The sequence below is a fragment of the Centropristis striata genome, chromosome 17, assembly GCF_030273125.1.
Source record: "Centropristis striata isolate RG_2023a ecotype Rhode Island chromosome 17, C.striata_1.0, whole genome shotgun sequence".
NCBI lineage: Eukaryota > Metazoa > Chordata > Actinopteri > Perciformes > Serranidae > Centropristis > Centropristis striata.
In genome coordinates this window covers 27,794,383-27,809,714 of record NC_081533.1, presented here as the reverse complement: position 1 = coordinate 27,809,714, position 15,332 = coordinate 27,794,383, and the positions used below count along the sequence as shown (strand labels likewise).

Here is a 15,332-nt window from a genome sequence, read left to right as displayed (position 1 = left end):
GCATGTGCACCAAGGACAATGTAACTCCTTAAGTATTAATATGAACAGGGAATAAAACAGGCTTCTCTGTGTCTATAAATAAACAGAAAAGCAGAAAGCACCTCTGTTCTCCTTATAAAAAACAAACAAAGTGGTCCTTTTTTCCCCTTTTCTTCCTCCGACTTGTTAATGCAGCCATGAAAGCATCCCAGGCCCTCAGAGGTCAAAGGTCAAGTTCCCCAGAACGACACCAAGTTAAAGCAAAGACAGTTTTTTTTTTTTTTTTTAGAAAACAAGCAAACAACCAAAAAAGTGGAAGTACAAAGGAGGAGCTTGGCTCAGTTTTCAGTTTCATTCGTCCATCTGTTCAAGGACCAAAAGGTACCATATTTAGGAGCAAGACTCACCTCAAACTATGTCAATCTTCTTCTTCCTCGTATCAAAGTCTGGTTCCTACTTTCTAAGCTGATCAATTTCCAGTCCCTTTGCATGGCCTCCACCGTCGACTCCCCATCCTCTCTCCCCGAAGGCTTCTCTCCTGTCTTCGATGAGTCTGGTCTTAAATGAGATGCCCCGGCTGCTGCTGCTGCTGCTGCTGCTGCTGCTGCTGCTGCTACCGGGCCCTGGTTCTGTTGCCCTGGCTGGACATGGGCAGACGGAGCCCGTGGGAACATTTTAGCATCCAGCACGTCTTTGTACTGGAGCTCGGGCCTGATCAACCTCATACAGGCCAACCTGGTGGCGTTGTCCAGCCCCGCCCGGATCTCGTAGCCAAGAATCTTCACCGATCCACTCTGGTACGGGCGGAGGTTTTTGTCTCGGATCCGATACGCCTCCACAGGATTCCCGCCGTCCCTGAGACAAACACGGGTCAGTTCTTCCCGCCGCGCCCTGAGAAGAGCTAACTCCTGCTCCATCTGGGCATGACCGAATCTGTTGACTTCCTCCCAGAAGGTCTGGTTGAAGGTTTTATATAAGTGCCAGTCTAAGGCATTCCACTGCCGCAGCTTCTCCCGCTGTTCCTCTGTTATATTGGTCAGCGTTTTGGCTTGTGGACGTACTCCTCTACCACCGACACCAGCCAGCGCCGCCGCCACCAAGCTCTCACTCATCCCCCCGCTGCTGGTGGGCTTCTTCTGGGCATTTTGCCTGAACGAGACGATGGCATCCAGTGGCCAGCAGAGGGCGTGTCTCAGCAGGATCATGGAGTGGTCAAAGTACTCAGTCAAGAGGACCAGTTTGAAGGTCCGGCGGATCATGGCCTCACCACGCTTAGCCAGGGCCTCGGAGAAATTAGCATTGTTGTCCAAGCCAAAGTCAAACCACATCAGGTTGCGAGCATAGTGGCTGTTGCGGACACGAGGGTCGTAGTATTTTCTAGGGTCGTCAGCAAAGTCGCCCAAGGTTTTGGCTTTCCGAAAGGCTGGCGCTACTTCTTTAAAATAAACAAAGGAGGACTCAGTCAGAGCCACCGGGTCCCTGATGATGGAGAAATAGAACGTGTCCGCAGGCATCACCTTCTCCACCTAAGAAACAAAAAACTTGTCGTCACAAAATATCACCATTATTGTGATGCAAGTCAAATATAACTGTTCTATCATTTATCTTATTTGGATCCTCTGAGAATGTTTTTTTTTGTATACTTGTCCTTTCATCAATCTCAGAACACATCGACTGTTATATTTCTGGGATTCCGGTGTAGCCAGGGAAGAAAACAGATCTAAGAATTCCTCTTCTGTTCGCCAGCCATTGAAAATGTTTTCATACTTTTATTCATTTCAGGGGACTTCATAATGCGACAGTAGTCCTTTGAACATAGAAAATACAATATTTCTGAAACTATAACGGCTGAAATGCATGGATTAAAGTAAAAAAAAATCTTCTGACTGAAATTTGATTTGCGCTACAGCCAAGTCATGTGCAGTGTGTGAAACATGTTCCAGGTTAGGTTACTTGACTGCCATCACATTTAATTGCTCAACAAATACTGTTTTACAGGAGGAGGATTTTAAACAGCTGTTCTATTGCATCTATTGCATTTTTTTGTCTTTTCAATTATTAGTTTTTTGCCAAGCTCGTCTTTACTTCCTAAAATAATCAAGCATCTACATAACTTTTCATTACATGTTTTTATTTTCCTTATTTCAAGTAAACCTTTTATATATAAGAAAATAGAAATAAAAAAATACATCAACAAACAGCCCCAGGATTAAATAACAATGGGTGCAAATCTCTATAGTACTTTGTGTTATTAAAAAAATTAACAAACAGAACAAGCATCAAACAAACAACACCACTATTAAATTGCTAGTAGGCTAACAGTTAGCTCTGTAGCAGTACAGTGTGTATGTGCTGCTGCTGCTGCAGGAGGTGTTCACTTAGCGATCTCTGTTTGTTTACAACAAGCACCTGACACCCTGTGCACAGTTAGCGATGCCAGTTAATTCAAGACCACGATGTTTATGATCAGCGGCTACACTGTGCATAATTAGCCATGCTGCTTTTGTTTTGTAAAAGTTGCATCTCCGTGTTTAATCCGTTGCGCATGTGATCACGGTCGAAACTGTCGCTAAGCGATTACGCTACAATTGAAAACCATACGTCACCTCCGGAGTCTAGTAAATCCCTATTGGTCCCTTTTTGTAATGGCGACACTCTGAGTGAGCGGACATTTGAGAGGGCGTGGCCTGAGAGTTTCCCATCGGCCACTCTTTACCCTAAAGGAAACACGGCTATTGACCTCATAAGTGGTCTCTGTGAACTCCAAATGACGGAAATCTGCCGTAGCGACGGAGAACTTTAATCCATGTGAAATGGCATTTCATTCTTTCCTGACCAAATACATGTTAGACACGGCCCCCACAAATCCCTGGTTCACTGTAAAGCTGATGGTTTTGGTCATTTGATTGACAGTACATCACTTATGGAATACGCACTACTAAAGTACATGATCTACTGAGGTGGCGATTTTGACCTCCACCACAAGATGTTTAAGATTTGTTAGTTAGAAGAATTCGGATCCCTCTATCTCACTTGCTTGATTCAAGATGTAATGTGTTTTATGATGTTAGAAAGTATTATTTGCAAGGAACTAGGGCCGGGACTCGATTAAAAAAAATTAATCTAATTAATTAGAGGCTTTGTAATTAATTAATCGAAATTAATCGCATATAAATATTTGACCTGAGAACAGTGAGAAGTAATTTTTTTCATATGGATTTTTAGTATACCGTTGAATACCACATTAGCGTCCACGCTAGCTGCTATATGTTTTGCATTGAGGTGATACTTGAGGCTCGATCTGCTGCGGTGATATGTGAATTCCTTGTTGCATAGCAACACAACCATGCTCTTATCGACGCTTCCATCCGTTGGTTTTTAGTAACTAAATGTCCCATCATCCACGGGGCCAACCAAAGCGTCTCATCAGCTTCTTCCTTCATGTTCACTGTGGTTTGTTGTTGTCTCAACTCATGAACGCTAGTTGGTGCTCCAGTATAATCGGTCCGCCTGAAACTCATCCAGTGACAAACGTTCCGCGGTGCAAAAATAAGTGTGATTAAAATACGTCAATTTTTTAACGCGATCATTTTTGTGTAATTAATTAATCTTAATTAACGCATTAAAGTCCCGGCCCTACAAGGAACGATTATTAAGTTTTGGTTTGGCCATATATGAACACTTAAAAATACAATTCCCACTTTCTTGTTTGTAGCCCTACACAGACATATCTGGATTGAAGCTGTGAAAAGAAACCATACCGTATATGAAATACGCAATTCTGACCAATTTAAAATCTAAAAACAAATGACTATTCATTTAATGCACTTCACTACACTTCCATCACTATGTTGTTCCCTTCCCCCTCTCCTCTTGTGAATAACTCACCTCAGGCTTATTAAATCTCATGTGATTTGCAATGATGTGGTACTGGGTGACTCTGGGACCTCGGTAACCTTTGACCCTGTGAGCGTTGAAGGGCAGTGGGTAGCCCAGCTGGTAGGTGCTCAGTGGCAGGGCGAAGCGGAGGCCACGCTCATCCCCGAAGCGGTACAGTATGTTGAGCAGCGTGCTGCTTGCCGTCTTGTGGGTCTTGAGGAACATGATGTGTGTGTGGGGCTGACAGGAGCCTAGAGGGGGCCCCTGAGCATCAGGGGACGTGAAGATGGAGCCAATTGGCTGGACACTGCTGTGGAAAGAGAAGAGAAGGGAGCCTTTTAACTTTAGATTACATTTCTGTGACTGTGTATGTTGAAAATCATACAAATAAAGCAAAGGAACATTTGATTATTTGATACATATACACTACCGGTGAAAAGTTTTAGAACACCCCAATTTTTCCAGTTTTTTATTGAAATTCAAGCAGTTCAAGTCAAATGAACAGCTTGAAAGGGTACAAAGGTAAGTGGTGAACTGCCAGAGGTAAATAAAAAAAGGTAAGCTTAACCAAAACTGAAAAATAATGTACATTTCAGAATTATACAAGTAGGCCTTTTTCAGGGAACAAGAAATGGGTTAACAACTTAACTCTATGGAGTCTCGGGCTATTTTGTCCATTTTTGAATTCTTTTCATGTCTTTGTAAGTCATTTTGTGTCTTTTTTGGTCATTTTGTGTCTTTTTTTTTGTCATTTTGTGTCTTTTTTTAGCCATTTTGTGTCTTTTGGTGTCTTTTTTTTTTGTTGTAATTTTGTGTCTTTTTTTGGTCATTTTGTGGCTTTTTTTAGTCCTTTAGTCCAACATAAAATGTGATTTTGAATCTTTTTTTACTTTCAAAACACTATCATGCTCAATGAAGAATTTTAAATGTTGCAAATGTGCATTAATTTCAGAGTACACTGAGACATTAAACTGCATCATTTTCAATTAAATTCTGGAAAAGTTGGTGTGTTCTAAAACTTTTGACCGGTAGTGTATGTATATATATATATATATATATATATATATATATATATATATTGTGTTGTATATATATATATTGTGAATGGCCCTTTTACATAATTGATTTGGTGATCGGGTGAACACATTTAGAACATGTGGGGGTTGGTGGAGACCAAAATATAGCTAAAAGCAACGGGTGGACAGAAACACCACCCCAAATAAAGATACATTCTTTTTGGCCCCAGAAGTGGACAACAAAAATCAATTAATGAAGCTTTAATTTTGGCAAAGACTTTAAGATGGTTTCGGCAGTTTTATTTTGGCATCAGTGGGCAAAAAAAATCGTAAAAAACTTTCAGCATTTTAATTCAAGTGGTCTAAAGGGAAAACTAGACTTAAGCATCTCCTCTTGGCTCTGTTTTCAGGATTTATCTGGCCCTTGTTGATGTCATTGTTTATATCGCCTCCCAAACAAATTGTTTTTAATGTTTGTCCAAAAACAGTCACCCTGAATTAAACTACATTTTAAACATTGTAAAAAACGAAAAAATATCATATGAATAAGTAAAAATGGATCATTCTTGTGAAGTGAAAACACTTTTTGGAATGTATTTGGGGATGGATGGTGAGTCTGACCAGTGAGTGTATGACTCAATTACAAAAGGGCGTGTGCTTTAATGCTTTTATAGCCAAATCTAAGGGATTTTTATTGGAAATGTCAATATTGGCATAGCACTAAAAGCATCCCGCATCAGTCAGGCTCTACACTGTGCAGTTGCCTTAGAGCGTAGATCAATTAGAAGGCAGTAGACTTTTTTCAAAAGCTAGTTGTTATGCTTTGACCGCACCACAGAAAGGCTCTCAGCAGGCAGAGGGGCTGCAACCTGAACCTCCCCCAGGGCCCTTGGACCCAGATGTTTGGAGGGTAGACTGAAGGAGTTGAGAGCTTAGAAGAAGCCCTGAACTCCACAAAGAGAGCGAAGTCAAAGTCAAGACAAAAACGACTTCAGGGTTAATAACTGACTTACGGTCTTACTGTGTGCATATAATAATACCAAAATTCAATTCAAACTGTATTTTGAGAACATTTTTCCTATTATAATAAACTCAGGAACGAATTAAATGTACCCGTACAGGAATCTAAGAATATAAAGCAGCTGTTCAAGAACAACATCCTGTCTTTAAAGGAGAAAAATCCTGATTCCATCCAGACTGCAGACACTGCTTTCTTAAAAATAACATCAGATCTGTTAATAAGAAAATGCGCACAAATTGTAACCGCAAGTAATAGTTAAGAGATGGATTGTCCATTAACAGTCTTAACGCTAGACATCTTCTCTTTATCTTAGTTTTTACATCTTTTAAATGAAAATGAAATACAAAAACAACAACACAGCTTGTTTCAATTTGCCACATGAATATTTCACATCTCATGCTGCTAAGAGCTCATTTTCAGGTTGTTGTAACAAGATTCAAGCATCTTTTTCATTTTGAGAACCGCAGTGTTTTTCTCAGCCAACACAGGCTGCTAACAGATCTTAGCTTAATCTCCGTGGATTTTAGGTTTTAAAATGAGCCCAAATTCAACAACACGAAACCCCATGACACACGGTCCATTTGCCAGTTCTTTAGATGGGATCACCGAGATCATTATCAAATGCTGAGGTGTAAGATGAGCAAATATCGAGGAGAAGAAGTGTGAGAACAGTTTAAATGATGTATTTCTCTGTTAATCAGCGTATCAATAGTCCAATTTCTCTCCTTATGTGTGACATAATGTCCTCTGGGTCTGTAAGGGAGGGGGGAATATGATTATTTCCAATTAGGTACTTTTCTCTCCTGTGAGCCGCTATGGGTGTGGCTTGGGAGAGAGGATCCGCCCAAGATCCACCCAACTTCACCAGTTAGTGGTTCAGGTAGTGGCTCAGAAAGTACCTGCCTCGGGCAAGTACTTTCTGAGCTGCTGACTGCAGCTGGGTAAGACCGCTGTGGGAGGACTGAGCCGCTTGTGAGGGCTTTGGGATGGCGCCTGATACTCATTAAGAAGAGTAGCGAGTCTCCAAAACTCTCCAATAACAACAGAAAAAGTCGCTAGATTTGTCGCTAGTCGCTTTTTTGGAGAAGAGTCGCTAGAGGGGTCTGAATAGTCGCTAAAGATAGTGACAAAGTCGCTAAGTTGGCAACACTGCTTGCCTTGACGGTCTGTTGTCACATTTGGACTCCGTTGGTTAGCCGCTACAAAAGTACCTGTATGGGAACAGAGGCCGAGGGGAACTAACTAGCTAACTAACGCTTTCCAAAAAGTACTCAGAAAGTACTCAGTTGAAAAACACCTGATGACCCTACTTTTCATTTAGGGAGAATTAAACGGTCACAATTTTTACACCTAGCTAACCAAGCATGCCAGCTAGTGCTCAGTAGTATAGTATAACTTAAGTGTAGTGTAACATGTGGCTCCAAAAAACAAGACGCCGCTGGCCAAAATGACAAACTCAAGGCTTAAAAAACATTATTTCCACAAAACAATAAGCAACCTCACGTTGAGAATATCCAATCAATTTACATTGTCCATGGTAGTTGGTCAGAGTATTTAAATTGACAGGCTATATAAGCAAAAGTGCTAATGCCAGGTTAGCAGCAGACATCTATAATAGTAGGTGAATCTTTGAAACACTTAATCAAAAAGCAACGCAACTACATTCAGCTAACTTTCCTGACAGATGGACACGACATTGCAGCAACAACGAGTCATTTTTAGGGGTGTCATGGAACCATTCTCCATTGTCGTGTGTGCTTCTTTGAGCATGTTTCTGTATTTGATTTGTTTTTGTTTTTGCATTTGCAGCATTTAAAAATGAGCTCTCAGGGCACACAGGCCAAGACAATAAATGAGGAAATGATTCTTTTCTTTGGCTTTTTAACTGTTGGTCAGACAAAACAAGACATTTGAAGATATCACTTTTGATTTGACAAATGATTAGTTGCAGCCTTTAGCAAACAAAAAACATACATGTATTAGTATGATAAGGAATCGGACACAATCATGAACTAATATTATGAACAAACTATGAAACGGATATCGCTTCAAGCCTGCCTGTCGACACAAAGACTCTTTGTATGTTTGGTAAAGAGGTGTTCTGTGATTAAGTGTTCCGGTACATTAAGCTCCTGTGTTGTTCTCCACAGTTCCTCAGTGTGGTTCTTGTGAGTGCCACTGTCACATGATCAGCACACTGCTGCAAGCTGAAAAACAGTCAGCTCATGCTGCTGTGGTCGGTCTGAGGAACCACAGTCAGGTATGACTTCCATCATAAACAAAAAGCATTGGACTGTTTGTACGCAGCATCCGCCTTTAAAGAAAATTTTAATGAGCCGTTTGTGACAACTTAATCAAGCATGGGCAAGGCGTTTGGCAAATAGGATGGAAAATATCATGTTTCTATACATAGAAATGATTTTGATTGATAGGCAAACAACTAGGGCTGGGTATCATATCGATTATGATTACTAAATCAATAGTGCATTTAATTTGATTCCTTTTGTTTCTACTTAATTTGATACCACTCATGACAATGGAGTTTGGTCCTCCATCTCGAGCCTTGCTGGACTCGGCCTCAGGCTCAGACACTAATTAACTTTTTCCTGGCTGTTGATTCAGGATCAGCTTTACAAAACGTTGGCTGATTCTTCCAACATGCATTAGATTTGTTTGATGTTAGAAAACAGATCAGTCTTGTTTCTAGATAGATTATCTCTGTCCATTCTAACTCCTTAATCACTACATTAGTATTGGAAAGACACGGTGGTGTTGAACATGACTTGGTTTGCTCTAGACATAGACTTGAATTGATCTCAGCTGCCTTTGGATTTGGTCTTGACTTGGATTAGCCAGTGCCTGGTCTTGGACTTGATTAAGTTGGTCTCTACAACAGCCCTGTAAGCCGCTGCGGCAGTGGGCCAATCACGTGTCCCATTAAATTAAAAAACACTTGCAGTGATTGGCTGTGAACAATCCAAAAATGTACAGTTATCTTTTGACGGGAAAAGTTTTGATCCAATTTGGTAGTGGGTCATTTTGGTGGATATACCTACTATTACCTGTAATGCAAAAGTTGAGTGAAAAGAAACTAGAGACAAAGCCTGTATAAAAAAACACTGAGTAAATGAAATAAGATACCTCTTGTTGAAGAACAGTTGGACAGCAAACGCAATGGCGACGAAAAGCAGCAGTGCTTTCCACATCCAGACTGGTCCCACCCGACCACACATCAGCCACCGCAACATCCTAAGAGTAGAAGTAGATGGATGGATGGATGGATGGATGGATGGAGGCAAGATGTAAAGAAGATGGTGTGTTAGAGAAAAGGTCAGAGAAGGAAGTAGGAATGGGGGATGGAAGATGTTATGTACAAGGGGGGAAATGAGGGATGGAAGGGCAAGGGGATGGGTGGATGAGGAAGAAAAGATGATGTTATGAGGTGGAGGAGGGGGACAAAAGGGAGATGATGTCATGTAAAAAGAGAGGAGATAGAGAGATGGGCAGAGCGTGGGATAAAGGAGGGTGGAGGAGGTAGGGGAGAGTGGAGAGACAAAAAGAGGAATAGAGAGAGGGAGATATTTGGATGAGTCATAAAACAAATATGACTAAGGCATCATCATCATCATCATCATCATCATCACGGGGAGGAGAGCTGCCTGAAAACATCCAGAGACAGCAGGACCTGCTGCAAGCTGTGTCCTAGGGTTGGACAATGTGTACCAATGGCATATGACGAGGTCTACTGAAATGGTTTGAACGGATTCTCTCGCACTTAAAAGTCTGTGCACCATTAAATAAGTCAGAATTGTTACTTTTAATGGAGGTTGGGTCTTTAAAATCACAATAGCCCTTTTCATACTGATGTACAGTCGTTCTGAATTTTGTTTAACATGATTCGATTACTGTCGCACTCAAGTGAGAAGCGTGTTTTTGATGATACGGTCCACTTCCTTTCTTATTACCCAAGCGTTGACCGCACAAATAATGTACATAATGTCACAAATTTTTTTGGCTTGCAGACTCCACTGGTGCACATTGATCTCCTCTCTAACTGCAATTTAACGCCTCTCTTACTACCTCCAAACGTAGTACAGAGCGTGGATCACTTGGTCCCCAGGTTACACCTCTGGGACATTAAGATTGAAGGCAAAACACAGAGGTGTGAATATTGTGGCCTTAAGCGGCAGTCTGGAAGGGTCTAGAGTCAGCCATCACAATGGATGATGTCCCAACCCTACTGTATACCAGTACTTAGGCCTGGGCGATTATAAGATCGCTATTAGTGATCGCGATAAATTTCAGGTCGATTACAGTGATCAGTTGTGAGCATATTTACTCAATCAAACATGTCGGAAATGTGTGTGGCAACAGCCAGTCAGAGTCGACCTTTTCCTACTCCACTACTGTTTGTAAGTTGCCGGAGAAAAAAACAGAAAGACCAAACGTGGAGCTGAGGCAGCGAAATAGATGTCAGCCATGACTTGGAGCAATAAACCAGGGAGGAACAGGTGAATGTTGGGAAAGAGCAAAGGAAATTACAATCTATCCACCGCTGTATCGAGAGAAAAATAACATTCACAGCACGGCGATTCATACACCAGCATGATGCATTCAAAGCGTCGGAACGGCTTTGGTGCATTCAAGAGCGTGGGACGTATGAAAACTTACCGAAGAAGTTATTACTGAATGGAATCTAGTTCAATAAACAAGTTAACAAAACATTGACAGCAAAAAACACTGTGTTATTTTTCTATATTTGTTGTACTGTTGATCAAAAAATGGTTTTATATTTTTCTATGTTCATCTTATTTAATTTGCTTTGTTATTTACTTTGTATGTGAATAAAATATTGAACTAATCTCTAGTTTTCAGTAGAGATGCTTTAAATCTGGCAGTTTAAAAACAATAAAAAAAAAAAAGATGATAATAAAAAATGATAATAATCGAGACCGGACAATATGAAAAATATACTGTGATCATTTGTTTTGCCATATCACCCAGCCCTACCAGTACTGATAGTTCTTCTGTCTGATTATAATGCCTGCTGATATTTATGATGATTTCTGCCATGTACTATATGTCTTTTAATCAAATATATAACTTTTACCATGTCATTCTGCCATTCATTTGATATAAACTACTTCAATGCACAGCAGCATAGTGGCAAAAGGCAGAAAATAACCGGCCAATCAGAGCTGTGTATTTAAATACACGTCATTCCATGCTATAGCCTCAGGCTGGAGAGAGACGAGAAAGAGCCTGCCTGTGTGTGAACAGCGGGTTATATCACTATGGCCAGCACTGTAAATCACTGAACAGGAATTTATGGTAATAATGACGTTACAGGATTGTGACGAACATCGTTTTTCTTACACTTCATGTGTCAAGGCACACAGAGACAGAGAGAGGGATCAAATAAGGAATTCCAATTCCTGCGACGACTCCATTTGTGTATCCAGCGGTGCAGAACTGGACGTGTGAGTGGGAGACCACATTTGTACAACTGCACACCACAATGTAGATTTACAGTTGGGGTAAATGCGGTCATTACAACTGTTCTGTCATGCTCCTGCCTTGGTACACAATGATCAAACACGACTCTTTTGTATTGCTTAATAGCCACCCACAAACACCTTATGACACCTAATAAAACTGTTGAAGCTTCCCAGGCTGTAACTGTGCTTCACTGACCTTTTAGTAAGAAATGTAGCTGAAAGTAAATGTGCCAGCTTATCTCTGCCAAGGAATTTGAAAACTGACAAATGCTTTGTGCAGCAAAGTAACAAAAAATAATCTAGTTGTGTTTTCAAATGTGGAACTTCAGAGGCTACAAATTTCATGCAGGGACATTACAACAAGAAACAATAGCAGAAAACTCACAATGTGTCATGTCAAATGGCCTTCCTGGTTGGTTAGAGTTTCTTTTAATTGCCTTTTCCCCCCTGCAGCTGGGATGTGAATACTGTTAGTTTTAATCTTGGCAAGTAATCAACCTAAGGACATATTTGGAGTCTGTTTACATTTGATCAGTTTTTATGTTTACATTGTTAGCCAGTGGGGTTTACTTTCCATCTTACAGGATGCATTTCCAAATTATGACTTGTGTTTTTGGTGCCTTTTGTCAGCAGGATTACACAAGAACTCCTGGCCCGATTTTCATGAAACTTGGTAAAGGGGTGAAGCATGGGCCAAGGGAGACCCTGTTCCATTTGGGAGCGGCTCTGAATTACAGGGAGGATATACTCATTCACTTTTGTTAACATTGCAAGATAGGACTTTTGTGCTTCATTCATGTGGTGATGGAATAATCAGGAAAATAAGTTCCCGGCAGGGAAAATTCATGTGAACTCCCACTCAAGTTGTAATGCCAACGCTCCAAGATGGAATGCCTTGGTGGAGTTCTGTGCTCTTCCAGTTGTTATTATTATAAAAATGTGTGTTATCAGTGGTTTATTTTCCATCTTATTTTCCATTATTATGACATTCTATCCCTTTTATGTTCATTCTATTTCTATTTATTAGGGCTGTCCACGAATAAAGAAATTCTTAGTCGACTAAAGCGCATATGATTTTATCATGATTTAATTGACAGGTCTGTAAATCTTGCTTTTGCCACAGATGTGCAAGTTTCTTGGAAATAAGCCTTTCAACGTGGAAAGAAGCATTAAAAATGAATAACTGACTAAAGAAACCTTACTTGACAAAGATCAAGGAATGATACAAATAGAAGGGTTGCCCCTTTATTCTACAGCACTAAAAGTACAATACAAATGTACGTGCTTTATCTCAACTGAGGCAGTTAAGATAAACTTTCACACAACGGTTCTTTGCCACATCGCCTATTGTCTGACAAGCTGGACAAATGCAAACTCTACTACCATAAAACCACTAGAAGCATTATATTATGCAAACAAGCAACAGAAACTTCAGACAAGAAGCCATCCAGTCCATTCATTCAGTTATATTCAAAAGAATTATAATCTACTTAGCTGGGAAAACCTCATCAAATACAGAAATGTCTGCCTCGTTGATAAGATTATGCTGGTTTAGCTCCTCCTCCTCTGTCTGGGGTCTTTAACTTCAGACCTACAGCAGACAGCGCTGCTGGAGGTGCAGCCGACAAGGGGGACGGGCACAGTCCCACTTTTCCTTCAGAGCCTCACATCAATGGAATTTAATTAGCGAGTCCCTATCATATAATTCATTCAAGTGTAATGTTAAGAAATGGCTTATTGTAAACCAACAACGTCAGCACTGGTGCTTTTTGCGCCTTCAACTAATATGAAAACCTTTTTGTACACAGTACATAAAGCAGAAAACGATGCTTGTGGTGATTTCCAAAATGTGTTGGCTACTTATTCTAGTTTGATTTATTCTTTATTTAAATGGTCAGCAATTGACTGATACTAAACATACAGTACTGACGTGATTATTTAATTTATTTGCATTTATTATTTTTGGGTGTGCAAATTACTGATACTAAACAAACAGCACTGATGATAAATGATTCATTTTATTTGTACTTATACTTTATTTAAATGGTCAGCAATTGACTGATACTGAACATACAGTAATGACGTTCATCTAGTTATTTGTATTATTTTCATTTATTCTTTATTTTCACAGTTGTCATATCTATAAATGCAACATATTGTATTGTATTGTATTGTATAACAATGCTAAATATTCTTTGGTAAAGTTAGCTGTCTAAGAAATTAGATTATTTTAATATCCTCAGGTAAACAACTAGCCTTTTAGCTAGCTCGGTTACATTTGTTTGACTGTTGATGAATGTACATTGTCTCTTTTAAAAAACATTTAATTGTCGAAAAAAAACAATTAAAATCTATTTAAAATCTATTTAATGAATAATAAATTGACAGTAATGACTGGCGATTATCAATCATTAGTTGTAGTTTTTAGACTTTTCACATTATCCTTACCTAGAAAACTACTGTCTATTGCTGCCATAATTAGATTGACTATGTAAAATGATATTGTGTTGACTAATGTATAGCAAGTTTTGCAAATGATGCTGTTTGTGAGCAAAATAGGACTTTGCGTGTGAATAAGAGACGCGGGGTGGTGGAGATGTCTCATAGCAGGAACCAACAGAATGAAGAGCATCATGTGTTTTCACTGATGTGATCCTGAACAGAACTTAGTCACCAGACAATATTACACATATGTTATGATAAACATATGGCAAACAGATGTTACATGGCCCCTGGTCTCAGCAGAAGATGGGTGGTGCTGATATACAATAAGAGCGGAGCAACACACAGAGGAATCAGCAGTGGCCACCACCCCACAGTCTCCACCACAACACAAAGGAGCCTTTAGTCACATCACAGCTCTCATGCCCACACACACACACACACACACACACACAGTAACAAAAAAAAAAAAAAAAAAAAAAAAGAAACAAATGGGTCTTGCAGATGGAGAGAAAAATATTAAGAGAAAGGCCTTTGAAGCAGCCCCTCCACCTCCAGCCCTCCACCCACACCTTCTCCTCTTTCTCTGCAGGATCACAGCGCAGCCCCCCTTTGAATCAGGACATGCAGACCCCTCCGGTCCCCCTTTCTCTTCTCCTCCTGCTAGCCAGCTAGCTAACGTTACCTGGCTCTCCGTCTGAAAAGCATAGTGTCCCCGGGCCGGTATCGGTGACGTTGTTATTGTGCAGCTGCAGAGAGCTCGGAGCATCTCGAAGGCTTCAGCTGCAGCTGATCCGCCGCTGGTACAGATCAGGCCATGGACCCGCAGCGGCCCCGCCGAGCCTCGATCCGGTTTTTAGGATGCCGGCTGCGGCTTCAGTCCTGAACCGAGGAACGAACCCAATTCTGTGCGTGTGCACCGACAGCTCTAATGGTTTTTATCCTGACGGCCGACACACACACACACACACACACTCAAGTGCAGAAAGAGGCAGGGAGACAGGAGTGAAGTGGTAGACAGGGGAGTGTGGTACTTCCGGGCGCTTGCAAAATAAAAGCGTTTTCGCTGTTAAGCAGCAGGATAATCCAAGTTGTTCTATCTCAGTGATGGCCAAGGTTAGCCTATAATAGTTTTGGATTTTTCATTAGTTTTAGTTTAAATTTCGTTGTGAATTTTTGTTTTCAAATTCAGTTAGTTTTAGTTAGTTTTTAGAGTGAGTTTGCTAGTTTTGGTTTAGTTTTTAGTTTTTGAAAATGCTTAGTTTTAGTTTAGTTTTTATTAGTTTTAGTGTTAGTTTTAGTTTTTTTGTAATGGGCTATACGTTGGGTGCGAGATTCAAAGAGGTCATAATAAATTTTGCCTTTATTTCTTTTGGTTTATCCATCTCAGCCCCAATAAGGTTATTAACTCTTACAGTTCCGGGTGTTTTGAATTTTGGTTGGAGTGTAGACATCCCAGTCTCAGTAAACATATTTACCAGGTGTTGCATGTTCAAA

At 40.4% G+C, this 15,332-nt stretch overlaps 1 protein-coding gene across 2 annotated transcripts; it reads right to left on the bottom strand.

Annotated features, from left to right (window-relative positions):
* Positions 1-202: 202 nt before the first annotated feature.
* Positions 203-14,868, bottom strand: gal3st4 (galactose-3-O-sulfotransferase 4). Of its 2 annotated transcripts, none has more exons than XM_059354615.1 (4): positions 14,521-14,868; positions 9,037-9,144; positions 3,868-4,168; positions 203-1,505 (listed from the first exon to the last, which is right to left on the bottom strand). In XM_059354615.1, exons 1-4 carry the CDS (start codon positions 14,541-14,543, stop codon positions 393-395), a joined length of 1,545 nt encoding a protein of 514 aa, XP_059210598.1. In that variant the 5' UTR covers positions 14,544-14,868; the 3' UTR covers positions 203-392. The 2 variants fall into 2 exon arrangements, with proteins under 2 accessions (XP_059210598.1, XP_059210600.1); XM_059354617.1 differs by having other exon boundaries at positions 3,868-4,165.
* Between the last annotated feature and the right edge of the window lie 464 nt (positions 14,869-15,332).